The sequence below is a fragment of the Nannobrachium achirus genome (genome assembly GCF_963921795.1).
Source record: "Nannobrachium achirus genome assembly, chromosome: 9".
Taxonomy (NCBI): domain Eukaryota; kingdom Metazoa; phylum Chordata; class Actinopteri; order Myctophiformes; family Myctophidae; genus Nannobrachium; species Nannobrachium achirus.
The window spans coordinates 26,808,643-26,836,333 of NC_137818.1; the positions used below are offsets into that span (position 1 = coordinate 26,808,643).

The 27,691-nt window shown below is 44.1% G+C and overlaps 1 protein-coding gene across 1 annotated transcript in view; it reads right to left on the reverse strand.

Annotated features, from left to right (window-relative positions):
• Positions 1-387: 387 nt before the first annotated feature.
• Positions 388-27,691, reverse strand: part of LOC308292012 (forkhead box protein J3-like) — a gene marked incomplete at both ends in the record, with an annotated part of 76,051 nt that continues 48,747 nt past the window's right edge. The window contains 8 exons of the mRNA XM_080734205.1: positions 388-512; positions 3,020-3,136; positions 3,512-3,781; positions 6,223-6,324; positions 10,504-10,731; positions 13,998-14,211; positions 22,020-22,169; positions 25,064-25,165. Coding sequence (XP_080590331.1) covers positions 388-512; positions 3,020-3,136; positions 3,512-3,781; positions 6,223-6,324; positions 10,504-10,731; positions 13,998-14,211; positions 22,020-22,169; positions 25,064-25,165 — 1,308 coding nt within the window. The remainder of the gene's footprint in view (positions 513-3,019; positions 3,137-3,511; positions 3,782-6,222; positions 6,325-10,503; positions 10,732-13,997; positions 14,212-22,019; positions 22,170-25,063; positions 25,166-27,691) is intronic.

Below are 27,691 nucleotides of genomic sequence, written 5' to 3' on the forward strand. Positions count from 1 at the left end.
ACAGACGTCTTGACAACACTTTGGCAACTTGTGAGCCCGTCAGCAGACTCGGTACGGGGGAGGGGGAGGGGGGGGACGGGGACATCGAGACAAGACAATTCCGATAGCTGTTGTATGTACTGTATACATCAGGGCTTGTCCCAACCCTGTTATCCTTTTGAGCCTGGTTTTGTTCATGATTGTCTTTTTAGACTCGTGATCCGTTTCGTGTGTAAAAAATAAAAGAGCGCTAAGATCGAACAACAGAAATTCCCGTTTCTCTTCTCTTGGATTGTCTTCCGTGTCTCTGGGGGTGGACTGGCCAGTTCTTTCTCTCACCTGTCACCTCCTGCCTCTCTTCCAGTCTGTAATTCCTCCTCCTCTTCCCTCTGGATAGTAAAGGATATTCTAGACAATGGAGTCCCAGTCAAAGTCGTCTTGTATGTCATCTGCAGCGGGCAGACGCCTCATCTGGAAGTGACCTGGTGGAAGCATGTGATGCTGCTGCTGCTGACTCAACTGGCTGTGGTGACCTGAGAGGAGAACCAGAGGGGGAGAGAGAGAGAGAGAGAGAGAGAGAGAGAGAGAGAGAGAGAGAGAGAGAGAGAATGTACATAAACAAATCGTCACTGTCAGGCAGAAACCTTGTATCTCCAAGTTTCAAAGTAAAGCCCTGCTTCATCATACAAGGCTGCCGCACAATGTTCCCCAGGTTCTATGTTCCCCACTTACCATCTAAACCTAACCTTCTAAAACGGCTAGTTCCATTCCTTGTGATTCTGATTGGCTGGTTGCTGTGGTATATGAGACTATAACCCAGTTTATATCAAACCCACGGGTTTGATATAAACTGTGCCTCGTGTCTCCCTACGCCTCTCAGTCGGTGTAAAACAACAGGTAACCACTCGCCTTTTGTGGCTTATTGCTTCATTAACCCTAACCTCAGTAAAACTAACACTGGTGAATGCTAACCTGGTGAAATGCTATCCTGCCGACGCTGGTGAATGCTAACCTGGTGAAATGCTAACCTACCGACGCTGGTGAATGTTAACCTGGTGAATGTTAACCTGTGGGGAACATAGAACCTTGGGAACATAGGGATGACCCTGCACAAAGCTAGTGAAAAAAGCAGATCTACAAGCACACAACGCCTCGCATTGTGTGCTTGTTGCGACCGAAGGTCACAGTATACCATGAGAAATGTCGTAGCTTGTCTCCGTCTGTCTGTGTCATTCAGTCAGTCAGTACACTTTTTAGTCTATTGGTCACTGTGACATCACTCTGACATCATGCTCTGATGTCACTGTTCAGGGGAACCACTCTTAACACTTTGTAAGCCACGGGGAGCCCCTTAATGTTAAAACCGTAGTATATCGCACATCCCAGCAAGGAGTCTCAGCCACTCCGTACTTTCCCGGACTTTGTCATTAAAACCGGAATAAATGATTTTGATCCGTGGCTGCTCTGACATGAAACAGAAGTGACTCTCATGGCCTCTCCTTCTTCAGCCTTCCTTCCTCCCACCCACTTGTTGTTTGGACGTTAGCACTAGCAGAGCTGGAGTGCTAGGTGCTAAGCTATCCAAAGTGGACACATCGACTGTTCAGTCACTCCTGGACTATTATGCATGGATCGTTATGCGCGCGGATCGCGCACGCGAAGCGCACTGGGAGATCGATGCTCGGCCAAAACCACCACTTTATCCCAACGGAGATCGAGAAAATCACGGTGAGCTAATGACCTGGGGGGGGAAAAAAAGAAAAAACAACGGCGCTGTCCAAGAAGGAGGGGCGGCGGGCTCATGTTTATAAACATAATATTATGTCTCAGATCACAATACAATAATAGAAATTTCACGGCTAATCTACCAACCACCATTCTATTTCGGACGGCAAAGGGTTAACAGAATGGGTTTGCTGCTCTGACATCACGCTCTGGCTTCATGTCCCTTTTATGCCCATATATTTTATGCCCATATATAGTCGACAATGTGATGTCAGAACATGCCCATATATGGGCATTCCCAGATCACACTTGCAAATTAATTACATCCTTGTCCGTTTTATGCCCATATATGGAGATCCCTGTCCCAGTGTCATCAATATTAAGAGCATATCTGGGAATGCCCATATATGGGCATGTTCTGACATACCCAAATTGCCCATATATGGGCATTCCCAGATCACACTTGCAAATTAATTAAGTCCTTGTCCGTTCTATGCCCATATATGGAGATCCCTGTCCCGATGTCATCAATATTAAGGGCATATCTGGGAATGCCCATATTTGGTAATGCCCATATATGGGCATGTTCTGCCAATCTCAACAGGCACTCCTGTATGACAGACTGCCTTGAAGGGTGATATTATGTCCCACGTGCTGTGGCAACCTCAAGTTGTCATTTCAATCCACACGTTTCAACAATCCACAACGGTATATCAGTGGTGGGAAAAGTACTCACATTTATTACTTACATGAAAATATCAATACTGCAAAATAGAAACACTCAAATACACTTAAAAGTAAACATAGTGAGAGAGAAATGCAAAAGAATCTGTGCACAACTGTGCACACTGACTGGATCAGGGACAGCAATCATATACAAAACAATGTACCATACTTGGTCTTTCTATGCTCGAGTGGTCTTGACAGGGACAATGGGAATTGAATTTCTTTTGCATTTTGTGCCATAACTAGCTATACACAGTCTTTTAAATCACCAATTAAAAGTTTTCTACCACTTTAAGAACGTAAATCTCATTTAATTACACTAATCTCTGCTCCTGTCAAATTTCAGACCACTTATAAACCCAGCTACCTTGATAAAAAACCTGCAGCAAAGCTCACAGGCAAAACTCTTCCAGAACCACAAGGGTGTGAGTGCCAAGGTTTATATCTACATAATATACTGTAGTTTGGTTAGGTTTTATACTTCTGGGGCTGAAGGGTTCTTATCTATGTCTGGATATTTGCTATATCTTTTCTAATTGGAAATCCAATACAGAAAGCAGTGTGGTGGGTGAGAATGCGAGGGAGTCACCTGTCATAGTAGGACCAGTGTTGCTCATGGGAGGCATATGAGGGTAACCTGGTGGGCCCATCATAGAAGACATGGTCTGTCTGGAATCCATGTACATGTTCCCTGTGGGAGAAAAGGCTGTTGGATTGGTATAAACAGACTTTAGTTCCCTGCAGGTCAATACATAAGCCAAACATGATCAGATCTACAATGCTGTGAATCTTAAACCCTGCCACAAGGGTCTATCCTAGTTGCCCCCCCCCCCCCCTTTTCCCCTCTACACCAAATTTCTTTGCTGAAAAGTGAAAAATATAATATAAGTACGTTTTACCAATAGAGGGTTTAAATGGTACTGGATATGCAGCTCGGCAGATAAAAGGTGAATTGATCCCAGTGCATGACGGAGGACGATTTCACGATAAATTAAATATCCACCATCCGATTATCTTGAGTGTTTATTTTTTTATCACGATAAACGATAATATCTCTTATCATCCAATCCCTATCTCGTACCCATGTGCTGATTCTGCTGGCTGTGTGGCCCGTGTTGGCCCAGCTGACTGGGGTGCTTGGGGTGCATGGCGCCGTGGGGCTGGGCTGGGTGAGGGTGGTGCGGGGGTGGCAGCAGCGGCGGCGGCGGGGTGGGGTGCTGGGGCGCCCCCTGGGGGGGGATGACCCCCGTGGCCGTGAAGAACTGGTTGATGGAGGAACACAGGTCGGCCATCTGGGCGGCGTCCAGGGACCAGTTGTTGAGCTCCGCCTGGCGCATGCTCTCCTTCAGACCTGGGAGCACACACACACACACACACACACACACACACACACACACACACACACACACACACACACACACACAGCACAGGATGCATTCACATGCATGGAGAAATGGACAATCATTATGTGAGGACAATAGAAATCTGGTGGTGGACACATTTTTATGGGTCCATCCAATTTTGGTTTCCTACATTTTGGTTTTAATTATTATTTCAAAACATAAAAAAAAAAAAAAAAAATCATGATACAAAAAGGTTATGAGTAAATGAAATAAACATCTGAGAAATTCCATAAATTAGAAAACAAATGTTTAAGAAGTAGTGAAAATAGCCGTTCTACAAGATCGCAACGCGGCGCGACCCGTTGTGTGCTTTTAGATCTGCTGTTTTCACAAGTTTGGAATCCCGGGCAGCCGTCTAATCTCTGTTTTGGGTCTCGACATGAACTGGTATAGTCAAATGTATTATATTCTAACTGAGCTAACATTAGCACCCTCATTAATGTTCAAAGATTTTCAAAAAAGTTAAGAATGACAAAGTAGCCTACTTCTGTCCACATTTATTGCACTTCAATATTCAGCAGAACATCAAACACAATGTGATTCTATTCTTGGCATCGCGCCACCCTGATTGCTAATCGCCCGACGACACGCAACATTGACACTGACTCGACACACGGCAAACCCATCCCCAAAGCTCGACTCCTTATGTAACCTCATGGCAGCGCCGGCGAACGCCTGCCAACGTGGTCCCTAGAACACGCCGCCTCTAATCCATTTCGCATTGGTTTCGTTTCACGGTGTGCGAGCTGCAGGGGCGGAAAAAAACGGGGTCTCTGTGCCCTCGGCGCCCTCCTCCTCTGTTGAGGAGAGCGAGATGGTGAAGGATAGCAACGCGCCAGTGTGAGGGGAGGTCAAGCAGAGCGAGCAGGAGACACAGAGGGAGGGCGGGAGCGGAGAGGGTCTGTGTGGTTTAACCCATTTAGACCTGACGACCCGCTTCTAGAAATGTCTTCCTATGTTTCTATATGAGTCATCTGTCAGATGAAGTGCTGCGAGACAATGGCGTGACTAATCAATAGAAAGAAAGTCATTTTGGGGGTGAACTACTCCTTTAACTTATTAAAATCAAGGACCCCATGCATTTGGCCACGGACCTCCCATCTGAAAAGCAATTTTCTCGTGGTTCCAGGGACCACGAGAAAGACAGATTTGAGTTACAAATGTTCACTTTAAAAAACATATATATATAGCCTACTGTAATATACATTTAAAGATTTGCACACATTCTTTTGTGATTTTTCTAAAACAACAGATCTACAAGCTCATAGCGCGCCACGCTATGCGCTTGTAGATCTGCTGTTTTTGAATAGCCAAATGTATATAAAACAATGGTTAAAGTGATTTCCCGGTGTGTGTGGTTTAAACACAGGCGGCCGTCATCCATCATGTGTGGATGCTGCCGGCTTTGTGCGCCAACCGTGATAAGGAGCTGTTACTGAGCTGCAGCCTAATTGGATTATTCACATCATACAAACAGGAGGGGCGAGAGTCATAGAGACAGGCAGAGGGGGACGGAACGAGAGAGAGAGAGAGGGGGGGGAGCGCGGAAAGAGAGAGACGCACACGGTGTGACAGAGAGACGGACAAAAATAGAGAGAGAGAAAGAGATAGACAGGCAGACATAGGAGATGAAGACAGAAAGAGACAAAGAAGAATAGACAAAGAGAGAGAGATATGGGAGAGAAAGAGAGACAGACACAGAGAGAGAGACACACACACACACACACACACACACACACACACACACACACACACACACACACGCACACACACACAGACACACACACACACACGTTGAGAAAGAGAGACACAGAAATAGAGAGATTGAGACAGACAGACTGAGAGAGACAGACAGACAGAGAGATGGAGACAGAGAGAGACAAAGAGAGAGAGAGGGGGAGCGACAGACGGACAGAGAGCAAGACAGAGAGACAAAGAGAGAGAGAGGAGAGAAAAACAGAGAGAGAAAGAGAGAGAGAGGGAGATAGTAGCATAGAGACAGGATGCAATGAGGGAGGGAGGGAGGGAGGGATGGATGGATGGAGGGAGGAAGATGAAGAGAGAGAAGGGAGGGAGGGAGGGAGGAAGGGAGGGGGTACAGGGGAGAGAATGCAGAAGGAAAGAGAGAGTGCAGAGACAGGGAGAGATGCAAGCGCTCAGATGAGTGATAATCATTTGTATTAGTCCAGATCTATTATGACAAAGCTTATTATAATGCTGTGCCTCCAGGGCAAGTTTATATATCCAAGTGTAGATATCAATTTAGAAAACGTTCACCAATGCAAGAACCGGAAGGACAAACGATGGTGCAAAATACAAAACACGCGTGCCGTGCACACGTATGTGTGCGCGCTAGTGCATGTGCATGTGTGCAGGTGACATGCATTACCTTGGAACGGGGAGAGGTCCACGTCGGCCCAGTTGTAGCTGGTGGCAATGCGGCAGCTCTCCTTCAGCCAGTCAAGGTTGGGGTACCAGTCTGATGAAATACCTAGACAACAACAACAACAACAACACACACACACACACACACACACACACACACACACACACACACACACACACACACACACACACACACACACACACACACACACACACACACACACACACACACACACACACACACACACACACACAAACCACATTTGATATGAAATGGTTTGGTAAGACTAAAGGATCACAATAATGGAAGGGAAAAGCATGGTGGATCATTTCAGATGAGCCTTCCATTCTGAATAGTGTTCTAAGGTGTGCGGATTGGGCAAAACACATTATAGCAGTTATAGGACAATGCTCAATATTTGTCATGACTGACAATAGCTCCAGACCGAGTTCCACATTCAGCCACAGGGTGGCACAGCCGCACAAGAAAGTGCCAGTCACAGCTCTGTGACTGGAAAGAACAAGAGAGGAGACAGTCACTGCATCCATGGGCGTCACAAGAGGGGGGAAAGTGGGACTGAGATACTAGGGCCCAAGGTGGAGGGGCCTGGAATTATCTTATACTTTAGCTATTGAAAAATAGCAGATATACAAGCTAACAGCGCGGCACTGCTTGCAGATCTGCTATTTTTGAAAAGTCGTGAAACTTGTGCAAATATTTTGAGATGGGGGTCCGTGGCCAAATACATATGATTTTGGGGGTCCTTCACATGAAAAAGTTTGAGCACCACTGACAAAGAAACCATAGGTTTTTCAAAAAACCTTAAAAGGATTTGAAATAATCAAAGACTTGCACAAATGTTCACAATTTTTCAATAGTTAAGGTGCCCAGGGCCCAGAATTTGGTGCGACACCCCTGACTGCATCCATGGTCACAAAGTAAACAATAGGTGAGGTTGACTGAGGGATTGCTTTCATTCATCCTCAGCTACCAACCCAGCAAAAGTAGTGTCAATATTCCTTTCCAGTGGTCAGAGAACTATAGAGCAGTGGGAGGCTACGCTGACTTCCCCATTAGTTTGACCAAGGCAAACTAATGGGGAAGTCAAAACCTCAACACACACCCGTATTCATAGGGAAAACACCTCACATCTCACAACACATTATATTACGGTACATCATGAAGTGCTGTGAGACTGTAGATCTGCTATTTTCATTATTTTTAGAAAATGTGTGATAAATATAAATATTATTAACATAAAATAAAAAAAAATCTTAATGTTTTATATATTGTTGTAATATATTGCCGTAATAATGTGTACTGTAGCTGTCACGAAATCCCAATACACACCTGGACCTCTTGGGATCCTCTGGCATAGACTCTACCGTATATAGACTGGTTTAGATTCTACACAGCATGACTGTCGGGACCTTCCTTGTGGCCCCTGGAGCAATTTATCAATTTAAAAAAAATGTGAGCTTACCATAATCACAGTAATCCTTAATCTTATTCCATCATATTCAAGGGCTTTTGGAGAGAAATGAGACTCCAGTCACTTCAGTTTAGAGCACGGCAGAGTGGAGTGTGTGTGTATGTGACCCAGCTGATTCTCGTTGGCGCATCGTTAATGCATCAAAGAAGGCAACTAGAACTGCACTCTGTCGAGGTGCCAACTTGCGTCTTGTGCACAAGTAGGCCTACTTGCCAGTAGCATCACTAGGAATGCTGGTCCCTCACTGGCTTGTTAATGATGACTTTGCCAGAAGTGCTGGTCCCTGATTGGGCTATGGGCTTAAACACACAGAGACACCTACATATATCTACATAGATACATACATAGACTAGGTTCTAAACAGGAAAGCATGTTTACAGTTGTTGCACAGAAATTAGGCACTTTTACATGAAAAGTATGCTTGCTACTTTGCAATGTAGTTAGATGGGGGGGGGGGGGGGGTGTAAATTCCTCCCGTTTTCACCTCCCGAAGTCAAGCCATCCGTGGCTAACCCTTCCTCATCACACGGTGTTGCGTGCCAAAAGTGGCTGATCTACAAGCTCACACCAGCTCGCATTGGCGTCTCCGTGCCGCGTTGTGAGCTTGCAGATCGGCCACCTTCCAGAGGACACTGAAACTTGCAGGATGAGTGTACACTGTGCAGCGATCGAGTCACAGCAGTCAGACGTGCAGTGCTCAGGTCTGGTTCGGTCTGAAAAAAATCAGCCCGATCAACTCATGCGACCGTTGCTAATTCGAATGACACCCGCAAATGGAAACAGGCTAAATTCGCTTTGTCTTAATGCGAATTTATGATAATTCGCTTCCTATTTTCGAATAAGCTTATGGAAACATGGCTATAGACTGTTATAGACTCTATATGGACTGGTATAGTCCATATACAGTCTGTACCTGCCATGCACAGCCTCACAGTGTCAAACACTGTGGCACCTTATGGAGGGGACAGAGTGTAACCTGTATGTCCAGAACTGTTACTTTTCAGGAAGTAGACAAAAGAAATTATTTAGCCTGTCATTTTAGATTATCGTGTACGATATTCAAAAATAGCAGGTCTATCTGCTATTTTTGAACATTTTTGAAAAAGAAGGCATTTGTAGAAACAGCCTCGGGTCAAGCACATGTGAGCTTATGGATTGCCTATTTTCACAACTTTTGTGTAACACTGTCATCATGGAAAAACAAGATACTGTACAAGGTTTCTACACAGTGATGATAATATGAAGACAGTGAGTCAGTGCAGAGATGAACCTATTTCTGAGCGCTAGCAGAGCACAGTTTGCAACAATGTCAGACGTGGCCTTGGGAACAGGAGAAATATGCTGGTGCACGGACAAATGTAGCGTATTAATTTAACTTTGAGTGGACCCTTGTAGCACTGCTTCTCAAACATTTTCATGTCAACGAGCCCCAAATTGATATGTATTTTGCTGTGGACCTCCATTTGAAAAGATTCTCAGCCAGGGAAGAATAGTCAGCATTTTGTCAGTTTCTTTTTTATTTATTTTTTTAAATAGCAGAAAAATGAAATAGGTTAAGTGTTTAAAGTGTTCCTCATTTTGCTGGCCTTGGCACCACTTCAAGGACCCTTGGGTGTCCCCAGACCACACTTTGAGAAGTTGGGGTCTTATCTTACACTCACAAAGTTAAATGAACACTTTGAATATTGTTGTGTATCTGACAGTCTGAACTGTTTGATGATGTGGTGTTGTGCAGCTCAGCACCTGAAATGGTTTAATGCAGCAGAGAACTACACAGTTTCTAGATTACACATATATCTTCTAGGTTCCTTAAAAATTATAAATTTAGTTTCAAATAAAAGTTTTAAATGAATCCCACATGCTATAAATGTCCTGAGTTGTAAAAGAGAAAATCCCACCCACGTCCACATCCCCTCTTGCTTGGTCTGTTGGTTATACATTTTTGCCTTAATGTGTATATTTGTGTACTGTACCCTGCATGGTTTTCTGTATATTTTGTCAAATGCTAAGCAGATACTATAGTTTTCCATTTCCTTTTTGGGCTAACAAAGAATGTGAGAAATATAAAAGCATAGACTCTCACATAGTTTAATATTGCATTGTAAACAACCAATGACTCTGTCATTTAGGGCACTGCTTCTCAAGGTGGGGTCTGGGGATTTCAGGGGTCATTGAGTGGGTTCCAGGGGGTCCCCAGAAAATTGAGAAACCAGTTATAAAATGTTAGGAAGTTCGAAAATAGCTGATTTACAAGCGCAGACTCTGCTTAAAACAATATACAAACCACCACATATCTTCTCTTGGAGGTCCTGGCACAAAATCTTTTCAAGTGGGGTTTTTTTCATACAATACACAGGGGTCTTCAAAGTTTCAGGCCAAGGACCCCTTAGCTGAGAGAGAGATGAAGCAGGGACCCCCCACAACCTGTTCATAGATTCCATATAGTTTCATCGTTTGACAGCACAATCATCAGTGTATTTTGGATTCATTTCAATTTGTGTTATCAGATATGTAACGACTTGAACCGTCAATACTTATAAACTTGACCTTTCACTCTGTACTTAGTGAGCTCTTTTTTCCCCTCTACACCAAATCTCTTGGCTAAAGTTCTCAGAATATGGACGTTAGGGTTCAAGTGGTTAATATAAAAAGGGAGAAAAAAGGTTTCTATCACACAAAGATTTGAAGGACACCCTGTAATAACTCTGAGGACCCCCTAGGGGTCCCGGGCCCCCTGTCGAAGACCCCTTGCAATACAGTAAGTATATCCGTGTTGAAATGCTGAATCTCACCGCCGGTGCTGGAGCAGCCCTGTCCACTGTGGCCCTGGTGGGACAGCTGTGGGTGCTGCTGGGGGTGGCTGGAGAGCTGTGGGTGCTGGCTGTGCTGGCCGTGGGCCTGGTGAGGGGACAGGTGGTGGCCGTGGTTGTGTTGGTGGTGGTGGGCAGCGCCGGGGGACTGCTGGTAGGAGCAGACTGAGCGCGCCTGCTGGCTGGAGTCACTGGGCATCCCCATCAACCCTGCACGCACACGCACGCACGCACGCACGCACGCACGCACGCACGCACGCACGCACGCACGCACGCACGCACGCACGCACGCACGCACGCACGCACACACACACACACACACACACACACACACACACACACACACACACACACACACACACACACACACACACACACACACACACACACACACACACACACACACACACACACACACAGTGTAACTGTCGGGTAGTTGTTGCAGATCACAAGCTCTTGTTAATACTTTTTATTGGTTCAATATCTCCACTAATTTTGCGAAACATTCTCGTAGTACAGGTTGCACTTCAACACTTCACTTAATTGGAACAAAAATGGAGGACTAGCATGGGAGTTGTGGTCTTTTGAGCTGGACACTGAGAGGGATAATACAGCTCTATTCTTCAGGGAGGCGATTCTTTCCCTAATGAACTTCCTGCAAGTGGACCTCTTTGCTCAAGTAAATGCTTTCAACTGAAGCCCCTTCAAGCCCTTAATTACATATGGTTTACTTTTGTTCCAAAGTCCCCCCTGGTGGAATCTAACTGTATGATTGCAGATGTAATGAACAGGACCTGGGAGGCTCCTCCTGAGAAGGTATTGCAACACCACCTGAGTCAGGCTCCCCAGTCTAGTGTGTGGTCTTTTAGGCAGTGCTGAGGTTGACCATGGTAGAAGATGAGCTCCACTGTTTGGGTGACTCACAGTGACTCAACGTCCCAAATACAATGACTGCCAACAGCGATCCCTGGCCGGCAAGTCTGCATGCTAAAGTCACGCACCCTATGCTGTCTGTCTACCTACCTGCTGTAGGGCCTTTTCAAGCACTAACCCAAATCCATTTTATTTTGCTCTACACATCATAGCTCTACATTACGTGTTTTTCAAACAGTTAATTCATTGTAGCCTGGTAGTAAGCCATCCCGGTTGTGTGAATTCGCATTTTCTTGTCTTCTGCAGACCGGTCTGTTCCCAAGAGCTGTGTGTGGGCGTTTTGCAGAAACCAAAAAGTGGGAGAGCCAATCAGCGTAGCCGATCGCGCAGCAAGGCTTACTCATCTGCGAAGAGAACGGTGCTACTTCCGCCGGGAGAATTTCACCGGAAGTTGTTTTTGTCGACCAATCACAGTGCGGTGTTGCTGAAAATCTATTCCCCGCAGAAACATTTTCTGTTCTCCCTCACGCCTTCGTCCTTTCTGCTCGGAGTCGCACAGTAAGCAGCAAACATGGATTCTACCAACGTTACACGTTTCTACTAAACGTTTACGTTTCTACTAAAGAGCGAGTTCACTTACGAGCTGGTCAGTGGAGCTATGTTTTGTTTCACCGGGGAATGTAAACAGACTGCAACGCTTGACGTAACTTCCGTTAACCGCAGCACTTCCGCCACTTCCGGTGTCTACAGGTTCATGCCATTCACATCGTGGCCAGGGTGCAATCAGCCTCTGCACTCAGCCTAGGGCCCTGTGATTGACAGACACTGATTGGCTGATTGGCTCTTCCACTTTTTGTTTTCTGCAACAAGCCCACATACAGTACACACATACACATACAGTAGCGCTTGGGGCCCGACAGACCGGTCTGCAGAAGACACATGATGGGGCGCCTGCTGGCCTTGCGGTCCAGGCGCATACCACATAGGCTCTGATGCCTGACAGCGTGCCGCGGGTTCGAATTCCGATCCCTACGACCTTTGCTGCGTGTCACTTCCCAATCTCTCCCCCCATTTCCTGTCAGTCTACTATCAGTCCTATCAGTATACTATCAGTCCTATCAATAAAGGCATAAAAGCCCAAAAAAACAAATCTTAAAAAAAAAAGAAGTACTGTATGTATGTTCTCTAATTTTTGAATAGTGTTTTAGTAAGTAAAAGTATCAATACCGTTATGTAGAAATACTCTGTTAGAAGTAAAAGCCGGGAATTAAAAATTTGGGGTTAATTTGTGTTTTGTAATAATAATCAAAATCTACAAAGTAACTAGTAACTAAAGTTTTCAAATAAATGTAGTGGAGTAAAAGTAAAATATTTGGATCTGAGATGTAGTGGTGTAGAAGTAAAAGTATTGTGAATTAGAAAAGTACATACTGTATGTGTGGGCAAGAGGAGGACCAAGCGGGAGGGGGAGGCCCAGTGACCTGACGGAAATCTTCAGGAAGCAATTAACGAGACGCTTCACAAATGTTAGAACCAATCTAATTAGCTGCTATCAAAGACACAGAACCCCCATCCATACACTTTGTTCCACTTGGCTGCAAACGTGTGTGTGTGTGTGTGTGTGTGTGTGTGTGTGTGTGTGTGTGTGTTTTCTTTCTTTCCTTCTACCGAAGTCTACTTCCTCCTAATTGCCTTTACTCATTTGACTGAGCAAGCCGTAAACTGAAGATATGTGGAACAATAGAGTGTTTGTTTATTACAATACAATAGTCAGGTGGATTGGTGTGTGTGTGTGTGTGTGTGTGTGTGTGTGTGTGTGTGTGTGTGTGTGTGTGTGTGTGTGTGTGTGTGTGTGTGTGCGTGTGTGTGTGTGCGTGTGTGTGTTGGGAAGGTGTTCAAATGCTTTTACTGCTATCAAAACAATGTTACATTTTTTGTACAGTGATTGCGATAGGGCAGTGTCTTACGCTTGACAGTTAATTATGTGCAGGAAAGCCTGACGGGGCATTTGAGAGGCTTACATGTACAGTACCCCCCCTCCCCCCATACACACATGTCAATGTTCAGATTGAACAGGCGCATACACGCACACACGCGCGCACACACTCACATACATTACACACACACACACACACACACACACTGACACACACACATAGGCCTGTCACAATTATTACATAATCGTCTAATCACAATTATTTTGTCATAATCGTTTCCATGTTGATACATATATTTTCACACATTTTCAAAAATAGCCGAAATAGCAGATCTACAAGCTCACACCGTGTTGTGATGCGACGCAGTGTGAGCTTGAAGATCTGCTATTTCCACTACCAATGCTCTTTTTTTAAGTATAAAGTTGTCAAACGTGTCCGTCATTTTGTTGTACATTTTGGTTGTGTCATATGGTATTTTTTAGGTATATGTGCAACTTCAAAGCCTAAAAGCCAAACAGAAATGCAATTGTCAACGACAAAAACACGATTAAATCACTTATCCAAATTATTTGACTGACAATTAATCGTCATGTAAAATGTCATCATTGTGACAGCCCAACACACACACACACACACACACACATGCTGAATGCCCGAGACACATACCTTGCTGTGAGAAGGACTGCTCAAAGACACACTTGTAGAGGCTGCGGAAGGAGGCGCTGAGGTCCTCGAAGTCGGAGAAGCAGAGCTGCTTGTCCCTGGTGGCCTCCGGGACGGGCAGACCCCCGTACTGGGGCTGGGGGGGAGGCGGGGGAGGAGGGGGAGCGGGCTGCTGCAGGCTCAGAGACTGAGAGGAGGGCTCCGAGTGACCGCTCACCTGGAGGAGAGGAGAGGAGAGGAGAGGAGAGGAGAGGAGAGGAGAGGAGAGGAGAGGAGAGGAGAGGAGAGGGGTCAGATCATATCTAAGGGTGGGACGATAGCAGATCTACAAGCTCACAACGCGTTGCAACGCAACACGTTGTGAGCTTGTAGATAGGCTATTTTTTGGCTATTAAAGACATTTGATAGAGAGTGAAAAAAATATATAATGTATGTAATGTATAATGTATATTATAAGTACCTTTTACCAATTATAGAGTGTAACTTTAAGTGGTACCGGATATGGAGCTCAGCTAATAAAAGGTGAATTGATCCACGATTAAATCTCCACGATAAACGATAATATTGTGTATCGTCCCAAGAAGAGATGAGAGAGAGAGATAGATTAGTGACACACACACGAGAGCAATTAGCAGTTCCACAGAGGAAGAAGTGATAGCAGTCATCATGCACGCAGGGGGTAGGGGGGGACGGGGGGGATTAACACCTCCACTTTTTTTGGGTGGGGGGGATATCCCCTCCAGTGTTCAGGTCCAAGAAAAAGCCGCAAATATGATCGATTATACTGTACACACTGAGTAGTTCTCATTTCAAGGCGTATTACTGCCCTCTAGAGGCACAGTCCCACCAGTGCAGTGCAGTGCAGTCGGCAGCTCAGCTCAGCTGTTCTGAATGAGTTTAATTAATACAACACGATAGTGACAAGCAGGCAGGCAGTGGCAGAAGGAGACCGTCATTGCAGGTGCTGGACCTGCTGCTGGTGTGTGTAGGCTAGTCTCACATCATTCTCAGTCAAAATGAAACGGTCAAAAAACCAAAAAACGATAACGTTGTTCTTTAAATCAAGCAACAATGTAAGTAGACCTACCTTTGAACAGATGCATAATGGAAATGCAATTTCGTTTGTCAACACATTTTACGTTTCCTCTTGTTACTGTGGTTCCCAACTTTTTCATGTCGGACCCAAAAATGGACACCAATGAGGCAATCACTCATGGCCCCACGTGAAAATAAATCAGTGAAAGAGTGAAAGAATCACTGTCAGTGTCACTCACTGGTCACAGAATATTTTACTAAAGTAAAACACTGTACATGCATGTGGTGTCTTCGGTTTGAAACTTGTCAACATGCACAGAACATAGAACAAATTGTAGTGATTTAATTTTCATGATTTATGAAACTTTATGACCAGGCGAATTCTGACAACAACAACAACAACAACAAAAAAGACAGCAGCCGACATGTGTCTTTGGTTTGACACAGGGATATGTCCCCCCCTCCTCGGGGCAAAAGTGGGGGGGATATCACCAAAGGTGGGGGGGATACCCCAAAAACTTTCGCGCGCGCTATGCGCGCGCACATACCTCCCAGATGTGTCCCCTTCACTTTTAAAATGCCTCCTGCGCCCCTGGCAGTCATTAACACACCTCACAAAACGCACAGTTAACACAGTCTCACTCTGTGCAGAAATCCAGCTTTTCGTCGCGTCACTGCAGTTCTCTTCAACTATATATACGAACCGTCCATCCAACAGCCTGAGGAGGAAGTCCCCTGCAGTCGCTACGCCTCTGTATCTGTGAGCCACACTGACACATCCAACCACACCCACCCCCCGTCACCCCATCCTCCTCCACCCTTCCGTCCTCCATCTCTGTGGCCTTCATGTCTATAACTACTTCACCGGGGAGAAAAGATGCCTCCGAAAAAATAAGGCTCTGCCACCGGTAATCACCCTCAGCCAGGAGGGTATCACCTGAACCGGCTAACGAACCGGAACTAACACCATCCACCTCCACCTCCACTGCCCCCCCACCCGCAGAGGAGGTCTGGAACGACAGGGCCCAAGGTGTCTGGTGTGTGAGAATGAGAGAGAGTGTGTGCGTGTGTGTGTGTGTATGTGTGTGTGTGTGTGTGTGTGTGTGCGTGTGTGCGTGGAGGAGGAAGACAAACGGGAGAGAAGGTGGCCTCCAGAAACGAGAGGTTAACGAGATGAGATTGGGCTGACCTTTGCTAATGCAGGTGGGAGGTGAACAGAGGGAGAAGTGATTGATGGTAAAAAGGTGAGCAGCTGCCTTGACGGGGAAAAAAGAATGTCAGATGTCGGCGGGTTTTCATTGTTTGTCTAATTTTGGAGCAAATGGCTGGGGATCGAGATAACCCTAATGTTGCATTTTATTCTATTAGGTTCATTTGGAAGAAATACAAGCACAGTGAGAAACATCAAGCCTTGTGACAACAATGTTTGCCATTCCCTTTATGTGTTCTTCTCAAAGTAAATTAGCATTATACTGTGTAACATTTTAGACTACATTAACCACTTAAAGGAGTACTTCACTCAGGATCTTCATTCAATTGATCCTCATTATTGCTTATTAAAATATGGGACCACCTCTGTCTATTCTGTATGAGAGGTGGGTTGTGGCCAATTCAGAAACCTGCCTACCAAAGGGGCAGGGTTCCAAATCCACTGGTGGTGGTGCATTCGGCTTTGCCAAGCATCTATAAAAACACAATTGGTCTGTGTTCGGGAGGGAAGCCGGGCGGGAAGGGTAACATTTGTCACTGCACTACTCCTTTGGGCTGGGGCGGCACCCATCAGCAGGGAGTGTTGGGTGGGAGGATTAGGATGAAGTTCACCCCAAAAATGATTACTCACGCCATGGAGACTTGAGTTCAATAATGTTTTTTGTCGCATTCCTAAGACAAAAAAAAAAAACGTATTACAATAATAATCAAATTAAAAAAAGGCATTTTGGGGGTGAGCTACTCCTTTAATGGGTTAATTACAATAATGACTAAATTGAAGAGAAAAAAAATGGCTACTCTAAAAAAGGGGGGGAAAGGAAGAAGGGGCAAAGATATCAATTACATTGAAGATTATTGAATTGGAAGTATAAAACAGATCGTCAACATAATTTGAAGCTGGGTTAGATTAATATTTGATGCTTCCGTAGAAAAGAGTTCTGGTATCTATAAATGCACCCTATCTCTGCATCCGTGTTTGTGTGAGTGAATCTGTCTGTCTGGCGTGTCTCGAGAGCAGCCTTAATATTTGGGACGTTAACTCCCTTGGTAATAACTAGTCTTCTAAGTCTAGTCTTCTAAATCCTAGGTCGGTTCTTTCACATGTTGAGACAAATCAAGCATGTCAAGTATGGCAGAAAATCTACTGCAATTGCTTTTTTTTAATCATTGACGTTGTGTATGTGTATTTTAAATCACCCGTAATGACACATTCAAATTCAGTGCGGATAATTGAAAGCATTTCAGTGAAATCCTCAAGGATATGTGGAGAGTATTTTGGTGGCCTACATATGACTATTTTATCAAATACGTGGAGAGAATTTCATTTGCATTTTACATGACACATATTCAGAGGATGAGAACTCTCAAAATGTTCTTGGAAAAGAAACATATACCCCAAAACGGCAAAACACAAATTCAAAAATAATATAAATACATTAAGGTGGGGTATATTAAAAAAGCACTGCATTTCCAACTAAGTAACTTTTTACTCAGACACCAAATATTAAATAGGGCGAGTTTTTAATTCGTTGGAACAATGCCTGAGATACTTGACTTACAGGGAATGGGAATCTGATTTGTAGGATTGGAAGATTTTACTGTGACCTGTTTATCTCATCTTGTTCAGTAAGAAACCTAAAAGATAAAAGATAACTGGGACTAGAGGAATGTCAACCTAATGGACTGGATACTTCCGGTCAAGACCAAATAGTTGCGATGACATGGGGAATGTTTGCCGTTAAGGCAGAGGTGCCCTGTGAACTGGGGAACAAGCATTATGTTAGAATGTTATGTTACAGGCATGGGTTTGGTCTGGTTATGGTCAGGGTAAAGATCTGGGAGGGTATCCGTATAGCCAATGAGATTGTGTGACCTCAAACTCCTGGATTTGGAAACAGAATGGAAATCATTGGAACTAACCATTTTCCACAGCATACCCTGTTATGTTTGATTTCCGAGGAAGCTATTGGATTCATTTCATTTCATTACGCTATGGAAATCAACTTGCAGAGCCTTGAAACTTGCTTGAGATAGGTAATCCAACAAAATAAATATTGTGAGATTTGAAATATAGTGTGGATTTGTCAATGTTATGTTATGATTGGGTTTTGATACACAGATTGATGTAAAAAGTATAGCTGAAAAGAGTCCCTGGAGAAAAGCTTGATTTATGAGCTAAATTCAAACATCCATGTCTCATTATGTTTGTCCAGCAATGCCAAAATTATTCAGGTAGGTTTGGTAACATTTAAATAACTTCTGACATTATGTAAAGATTGTATTGTATTGTATCTACTGTAAGTTTAAAAATAAAGCCATTAATGGGGAAAATGGTTTATGTTGATGTCGTACAACATGGCCGAATGTGTGTACAGATAGACAATGTCATGTCTTGATGCTGGTAAGTTCCTTTAAACAATGTTTATAAAGAAAATGTTATACGTCAGTCCAACATTACATACTGTATAGATACAGTGATAAGAGAAGTTGCCCCAAAAGGGAAGCATGGGATGCATGGAAAATTGATTTGGTATTATTAACTGTTTTACTGCCAGATGTTGTTATTTATTTATTGGGTTTTGTGCCAGCAAAAGCACCTTACCTTTGCGATGTTATAGACAAAGATGTATTTTTTTTTTTTATCATTATTTTTTTTTTCTCCTTAAATATGTGTACTTTCGCTATACCAGCAGTAGAGGGCAGCCTCATGCAAGAATTAATGTGAAATGGCCGCGGTAGGCTGCCGTCCGTCAAGGGCGCTCAATCGCTACTAAGCAATAGACCCAGAGAAAATAACATGGAAGTGTTTTGTTACTCCATTGATGCTAACGTCCAGTGGGTTTTTGAGAGCACTTTTACGGGAGCTGTCTCTACGGTACACACCCGCGCGACCCCTCATCAGTTTACAGACATCAAACCAAGGTACAAAAGAACGAGCCAAAGAAAGTACAATTGGCATCGCACCGCCGGGAAAAATGGGGCGAACGGGAACGTCCAAAGCGTTAGAGTTAATGATCACTGCCTACACCAAATCAATTGGCACACGGTCAGCAAAGGGATTGGGTTGAGCTCATTTAAAGGACAAGGCACTGGCATTACTGGAGTCGACTGTGTTTTTGGGATCAAGGAATACTGCTCCAATTATATTTTCGAATGCTTGATGATTTCCAGGCATAGTTTGCCAATTCCTTTGAGTGTTTTGTTAAGAGTCAGGATGGAATAACTGTAATCTCGCCAGTGAGTTGTGCCAATCTAATCTCTTCAAAACAGCAATTTATTGTCAGCATCACACAAAAACACACACACACATAACTTCAAATGACTTGATTGAAATGGCCAAAGGAGCTTGTTTTGACATGGATATGAAATCATCCGAGCTGCCAATATCATATCTGGCCAAATATGTCAGTGGGCTGTGGCCTGCCAAGCCTGGGGTGTGCTATACTCTGCCAAGACTGTAGGCACTGAAACTGTAGGGAACATGGGCCAGCCAGCCTCCATGTAAATGAACTCGCACTGTGTATGTCTGTGACTGTGCATTTTGAGTTATTGCATAGATTAATAGTTTTCCTTTTCTAAAAGCACAGTTATTGGCCAGGCTTTGCATAACATCTACGCCGCATAGCAGTATAAATGGAATGCCATGTTTTTTGCTAACCTTTTAACTGAAGTTATCTGAATAGTAAGGCCGGATAACTTGGACAATATAATGTCCAATCAGACAGGATTGGTCATACTTCACTTGACATCACAATATCTAATATAAATGGTAAGACAGAATTCATTTCCCAGTGGATTCCTCGCGACTCGCATCAGTGCAACCACACTTGCAATTCCCCAGAACGTTCTAGTTCTACAGTGTTATAAGCAGAATGTGTGTTACCAAACATTACTAACCAATAACTCAAACAACGCAAACAGACAGCTTGGCTTGTTTTGACACATTGTTTTGTCTTGTTTTGCGCGTAATTCCCCTTTTATCAGTAGGAGCTGCTTATTCATTTAAACGACCATGGCTGTTTGGTGTGTGTAAACCACTGACCATGACTCGTCGTATACTAGACAGTACTGCCACTCATTTTCCTTAGCATACCATGTTTTGTTACATTTTCAAGGAAGCCATTGGATTCAGCTCATTTCAGTATGGTATGGTATGAAAATCTATTTTGAAAAGCCTCGCTGAAAATAGCCCCTGTAGAAAAGATTGATTTACAAGCTCAATTCAAACATCCATGTCCAATTATGTTTGTTCAACATTGACTCAATTATTCAGGTAGGTTCAGAAACATTTTAATAACTTCGGTTATTAAATTATTGTGTAAACAAAAATAAGCCTACGGTTTAAGCTGTCTAAATATTAAGCCATTAATGGGGAAATTGTCTATGTTTATATACCATACAGTATTATGTCAGAAGCCATGAATAGACAATGCCATGTATTGATGCTGGGATGGTCCTTTAACCACTTATTTCCCAGTCTTTGGTGAAAATAACCGATCTACATGCTCACAATGCTTCTCAATACAACTTGTGTTGAGGTTGTAGATCGAGGCGGCAAAATCGCGCTCTTTCAAACGACCATCATTTCGTCCGGAGGGTTAACGACTCACTCCGCGGAGGTTAGGGTTAGGGTTAGAGTCGGGTGTCGAAAAGATGACATGTAGTAACAGCGACACGCTCCCGATCGAGGCACAGTATTTCCATGGAATGTTCACCCCAAAATAGGGATGCTAGGGTAAAACAATGATTAGAAACTGTGTATAGAGTGAATATAGCCCATGCTATAAGGCCGGGTCTCACTGGTGTGTAGCTGTGTACATTGGTAGCCCATGCTAAAGCAGTCTTAATGGTGTTTTAGCTGTGAACATTGGTAGCCCATTCTTAAACATGTCACTGGTGTGTGTGTGTGTACGTTGGTAGGTCATGCTATAACAGTTTTACTGGTGTGTAGCCATGTACGTTGGTGCCTGTGCTATAAGGATCTTACTGGTGTGTAGCTGTGTACGTTGGTAGCTCATGCTACAGTATAAGGGTCTTACTGGTGTGTAGCTGTGTACGTTGGTAGCTCACGCTACAGTATAAGGGTCTTACTGGTGTGTAGCTGTGTACGTAGCTAGCTCATGCTACAGTTTAAGGATCTTACTGGTGTGTAGCTGTGTACGTTGGTAGCTCATGCTACAGTAAAAGGATCTTACTGGTGTGTAGCTGTGTACGTTGGTAGCTCATGCTACAGTATAAGGGTCTTACTGGTGTGTAGCTGTGTACGTTGGTAGCTCATGCTACAGTATAAGGGTCTTACTGGTGTGTAGCTGTGTACGTTGGTAGCTCATGCTACAGTATAATGATCTTACTGGTGTGTAGCTGTGTACATTGGTAGCTCATGCTACAGTATAATGATCTTACTGGTGTGTAGCTGTGTACATTGGTAGCTCATGCTACAGTATAAGGGTCTTACTGGTGTGTAGCTGTGTACGTTGGTAGCTCACGCTACAGTATAAGGGTCTTACTGGTGTGTAGCTGTGTACGTTGGTATAAGGGTCTTACTGGTGTGTAGCTGTGTACGTAGCTAGCTCATGCTACAGTATAAGGGTCTTACTGGTGTGTACGTTGGTATAAGGGTCTTGCTGGTGTGTAGCTGTGTACGTAGCTAGCTCATGCTACAGTATAAGGGTCTTACTGGTGTGTAGCTGTGTACGTAGCTAGCTCATGCTACAGTATAAGGGTCTTACTGGTGTGTAGCTGTGTACGTTGGTAGCTCATGCTACAGTATAAGGGTCTTACTGGTGTGTAGCTGTGTACGTTGGTTCCTGTGCTGACAGCAGAGTTGAGGTTGAGGGAGGCCAGGCTCTGGTCTGACAGGCTGTTGCTGAGGCTTCCTCCCATGCTGCCTGGACTCTCACTGCCCTCCGCCTCCGGGTTGTACAGCGCTACCTGCAGTTCCCACACACACAACTTTAATTTTAATATTTTTCTCAAGTAAAAACAAATGCATGCTTGCTTTATGTGTTGAAAATGTATGTTATTTGTTTTATTTATTTTGCTGCCCACAGTGCCCAGAGGATGGACCAATGGTCTTTCCTCTCTAGTACAACCCTTAGGCCAAAATCGAATGGCTAGATTTCCATAATGTTAAGCACGCTAAGATATGCTTAAGGTAGCAAGGATGCAGCCAACTGATTTAGGTGACTTTTCCTCTAGTGCCACCCTTCGGCCAATTTCCAGGTGTAAGGAGCAGATTCTGACCCAGATTCCTACCTAGGATGACAAAATCAATCGACAAATTAACTGGATGAGTTACCAGTATTACACCAAGAACATTTCTAGGACCCAGGAACTTTTACAGCGTATTTCCAACCCAACCCACAATGCCATTTACAAAGAATGCACAGTGGTTAAACTGAAAATCTCTCTCTAAATATATATCTTAAATTCCTTAAGGTTGAGGCATCGCTGCTGGTTCAGCCATTTAGAGTATTCACTGTAACCAAGGAGGCAAAGTGCTATTGCAGTGTTATGGGTTCGAATCCAGTTCATGACCCGAGCTGAATGTAATTCTCTGCCTCTCTTGAAAACTCTCATAAAAAAAAACATATCGTTGTTGTCGAGCGGAAACCTCGTATCTCCAAGTTTCAAATTTGTATGATCTTTCGCAAAGTAAAGCCCTGCTTCATCGTACAAGGCCGTCACACAAAAGTAGTGAAAACAGCAGATCTACAAGCACACAACGCCTCGCGGTGCGAGGCGTTGTGTGCTTGTAGATCAGCTGTTTTCACCTGTTTAAATCATTTTTAAAATGGAAAATGCACAACAAACGGTTTTGGACATACAAGGTTTCCATCCGACAACGACGATATAATTGATAAAAAAAAAGAAGAAAAACACTAAAACTAATTATGTAGATACAAGACTCTGGTCTGAAGGAGCGGAGGTCGTCTTGCTGAGACAGGTTAGATCAGAGGGCTTCGACAGGCGCTGCCCTGGGGTTAAGCCGCTTCATTTATCTCTGGCTCTGTTTTACTGTCAGTACAAGCTAAGTAGAAAACCAACATGGCCTCTGGGCTACATGTAATGGTATGGAGAAATGTGAAACAGCAGCAGCCGCGGAAACAGAGGTAAGGGGACTCTGGGGCAGCGCCGTGTGCTTACGAACACTCGCTAGAGAGCAAAGAAATGTTTCTGGCAGATGAAATTCTTACAAAAAAAAAAGAAGGCATTGATTACACAAGAGTTGAATAAAATGTGCTGACAAACAGGGGGTTTGTATTGATACAATGTGGGAGGCTCTGAGTGGAGAGCCTGGATAAGTGGTCAGTGAGTGTTGGGTCTGTCTAAACTCCAGGACTGAGGATTATGTGAGCTGCCCGCCATGGCACACATCTTCTCTATGGCTGAGGTCACACTGAGAGGCTACACATGAAGGCCTTCTGTGTGTGTGTGTGTGTGTGTGTGTGTGTGTGTGTGTGTGTGTGTGTGTGTGTGTGTGTGTGTGTGTGTGTATGTGTGTGTGTGTGTGTGTGTGTGTGTGTGTGTGCGCGTGCGTGCGTGCGTGCGCGTGCGTGCGTGTGTGTCTGTGTGTGCGTGCGTGCGTGCGTGCGTGCGTGCATGCGTGTGTGTGTGTGTGTGTGTGCTCGTGTGCGTGCGCATGTGTGGTGTATTCATGCATGTGTGTTCCAGATCAGACAGGCATCAGAGGTCATGGAGGCCACTTGATCTCTGACCCCTCATACAAACAGTCACGCCCAGCTCAGAATGTGTGTGTGTGTGTGTGTGTGTGTGTGTGTGTGTGTGTGTGTGTGTGTGTGTGTGCGGGCACATGCGCGTGCATGAGTCTGAATGAGGCCCTAGCTGTCAAAATAAGGTAGGGACTGAGCTCTCTCTCACTGTGTGTGTGCGTGTGTGTGTGTGTGTGCGTGCGTGCATGTGTAAATGACAACTGTATGAAGAGCACAGATTATTTTAACAGTGTTTGTTGGTTACAGTAGAAACTAGCATGGATCCCATCCAGGCAGTATTAGTCATGGCCTGGAGGAGAGGGCGTCCTATATCATTATGCTATGTCTCGTCTAATCTCCACGTAATAAAAACTTGTGCATGAGAAGCCTCTCCTGACTGTTCCAAACTGGAGTGTGCACACAGCCAGTCCCCCCCTGCACTGTTTGGATACAACAACTAAACATCAACAACAAAACCGTCTTTAATTTATCTTATTAGATTTAGAATTAATTAGCGACCAATAAAAGAACTATCCACCACATAAAAGAGTCCAAAGGACTCTACTTATAAAAGAAAAAGATTAACAAGTCTCTATCTTATTGGGTAATGAACTGCAGTTCATTAAACTAGCCATAAAACAGGCTTTTTTTTTCTTTTGCCCTTTTTATGGTAGAGTTCCAAGGAATCTTTTGGTTTTTATCTACCATGTAAAACAATGACAGATATATACTCCATTATTGGCCAAGACAGTGCTCTTCCACAGTCCAACACACACATAATATTCAGACTTCATCTTATGAAGAAATGAAACAAAGTAATACAAGACATATAACAGTGTGTGTACACACACACACACACACACACACACACACACACACACACACACACACACACACACACACACACACACACACACACACACACACACACACACACACACACACACACACACACACACACACACACACCCAACAATAACCCACATGACATGCTGACTCTGAGGCATGGTACTGTGGCGAAATTAACATTAACCATCTCATGCTGCTTAGCATGCAGCAGCCAAACGCACAGTGTCTCCTAGTGAAAACCAACTGGTGTCCTCTTCTATGTACCTTGTTAGTGACAGTGTTAATGGCCAGGGTGGGAGAGGCTCCTCCTGACATGATGCAGTCCATCCTCAGAGACTCTGACTCCAGGCTGTATGGAGTGGACGCCTGGGGAGGAGCAGAAAGGAGAGGATGGATGAGTGGGAGTGAAAACAAGTAAAACTCTCTCTCTCTCAAAGGCCAGTCCACACACCACTGTAACTCCCTGCAACTGTAACTCCCTGCAACTACTGTACTTGCAACCGTTATCCCCAAATGGCAGTTGCATTGGTGTGGACTGCTGGCCTTAAAACAGGCTTGTTGTAAGGCAGGGGTCTTCAACGTTTTCAGGCCTTAATTGAGACTAGAGAGATGAAGCAGGGACCCCCACAACCTTTTCATAGATTCCATATAGTTTAATCGTTTGACAGCACAATCATCAGTGTATTTTGGATTCATGTCACTTTGTGTTTTCAGATATTTAACCACTTGAACCGTCAATACTTAATAAACTTGACCTTTCATCTGTACTTAGTCTGCTCTTTTTCCCCTCTTTGCCGAGAATAGCCGATCTACAAGCTCACAACGCCTCGCTTGATAGATCTGCTATTTTTGGCTAAAGTTCTCAGGATATGGGGTACTAGGGTTCAAGTGCATACATATAAAAAAGGAGAAAAAAAGTTTCTATCACACAAAGATTTGGAGAACCCCCTGTAACTCTGAGGAACCCCTAGGGGTCCCGGACCCCCCTGATGAAGACCTGCATTGGGGTGTCACTGACACGGTTTCCCAAACAGTGGGTCGGGAGTCTCGGGACCCCTGTTTGGGTCACGGACACAAGTTTTATGGGGGGCGAGTACAACTTTTTTGGTTTCCTACATTTGAAAAATAAAATATATTATTTCAAAAGATTTAAGAAAATGTAAAACAAACAAAAAAATCGCAACTTTTCAAGAACAATTAAATGTTTTTCTTTTTTTCAAAAGTATTTCATAAATAAAATAAATAAAAAATCTAAGAATTTCCATAAATAATATATATAAAAAAAGACGCTTAAGAATAAGTGAAAAACCTGGCAGCTGGGCAAACGTCTAATTTCTTTGTTGGGTCTTGAGGTAAAAGGTTTGGGAACCACTGCTCTAAGTGGTTTCATCCTTGAAACCAGTTATCATTTGCATCCAAAAATCACTCACCATTAGAAAATCATTCTATCCACATTAACATGTTGTGGCAGATATGGCTCAAATTGAAGAGTAACCCATGTGTTTTCATTTTCAATATTACTTCTAAAAGTCTTTCTTTCCCCCCCATTCAAAACACCAGATGTACAGTTGGCCTATCATGTCTGGATAAAACATGGACATCTCTTTCTCCAGATCAATACTTTAGAACATAAATTATAAAACTGATAGTGAAGATGAATTAGAGACACGCATCCAACAAAGATCCTGAGCCAGAACCTCAAACCCATTGCAAGTAATAACTAGAACTGCAGTCTGTCAAGGTGCCAACTTGCGCCATGGCCTACATGTGTGCCAGCAGAGCGCGCCATGAGGTTTGCTCACCACTGCCATCACCACTGGCGATGCGATGCCAGTGACATCACCACTGGCATCACCAGGAATGCTGGTCCCTCATTGGCTGTTAATGATGAAGTTGCCAGAAATGCTGAGTCCCTGATTGGGCTACAGGCTTAAACAAAGAAGAACACCGACATACATAACCAGACGATCGCAGTACTTGCACGCTCTGCTGGCGCAAGTAATAATATACACTAGTAAAACGTTGCGCCAATTCTTGGCCACATATGGCCAGTGATGTATATCGGACCAGTTACACATATATGGAGACCCCTGGTACCCATATATGGGGATCCATCTACTGTATATGAAGATATGCTGTGAGAGCCCAAACATACTTACTCAGTTACTCATTATGTGAAAGTCCTATGACGTCTATGACATCTGACATCATACCCTTTTATGCCCATACATGGAGATCCCTGTCTGGCCTCCATATGCATTCCCATATGAAGTCCTGTCAGTCCTGAAGTCCTGTCAGTCAGTCAGTCAGTCAGTCTGTCCGTCACATCACATTTTTCCCCTACTCTTATCTCGGGCACCGTTGCCCTTAACATGCCAAACTTTGCACACATAGTCCTTGGCTGGCAAACCACAACCTCCACCCCTCATTTCTCACATACAAACATTCAAACAAAGTATAAAAAGTACAGTAAGACGCCCTAAGGGCGAAAAGTGACCTCGCACGCACATGGGTGCGTGCAAATGGGTAGTGCACATGGCTACTTTGGCATGTATACCCTTCTGCTGAGCTGGTCGAGTCATCACTGTGATGTCATAACAGGTCAGCTATATCCATATATGGAGTCCGTGAGGTCAGATGTAGAGGTATTGACCAGCTCCATATATGGAGATCTAGGTGATGAAAGATGATCCAGTCGTCTCCATTTATGGATATCCATGGTTTGATGAGGTCAGCGTTGTGATCTTCATATATGGAGATCCTTGTGATGATAGTCAGCAGTCTTGATTTGCAAATGAATTCTGTCTTGGCCATATATGGAGCGGCCATATATGGGCAATTGGGCATTGCCAAATATGGGCATTCCCAGATATGCGCTTAATATTGATGACA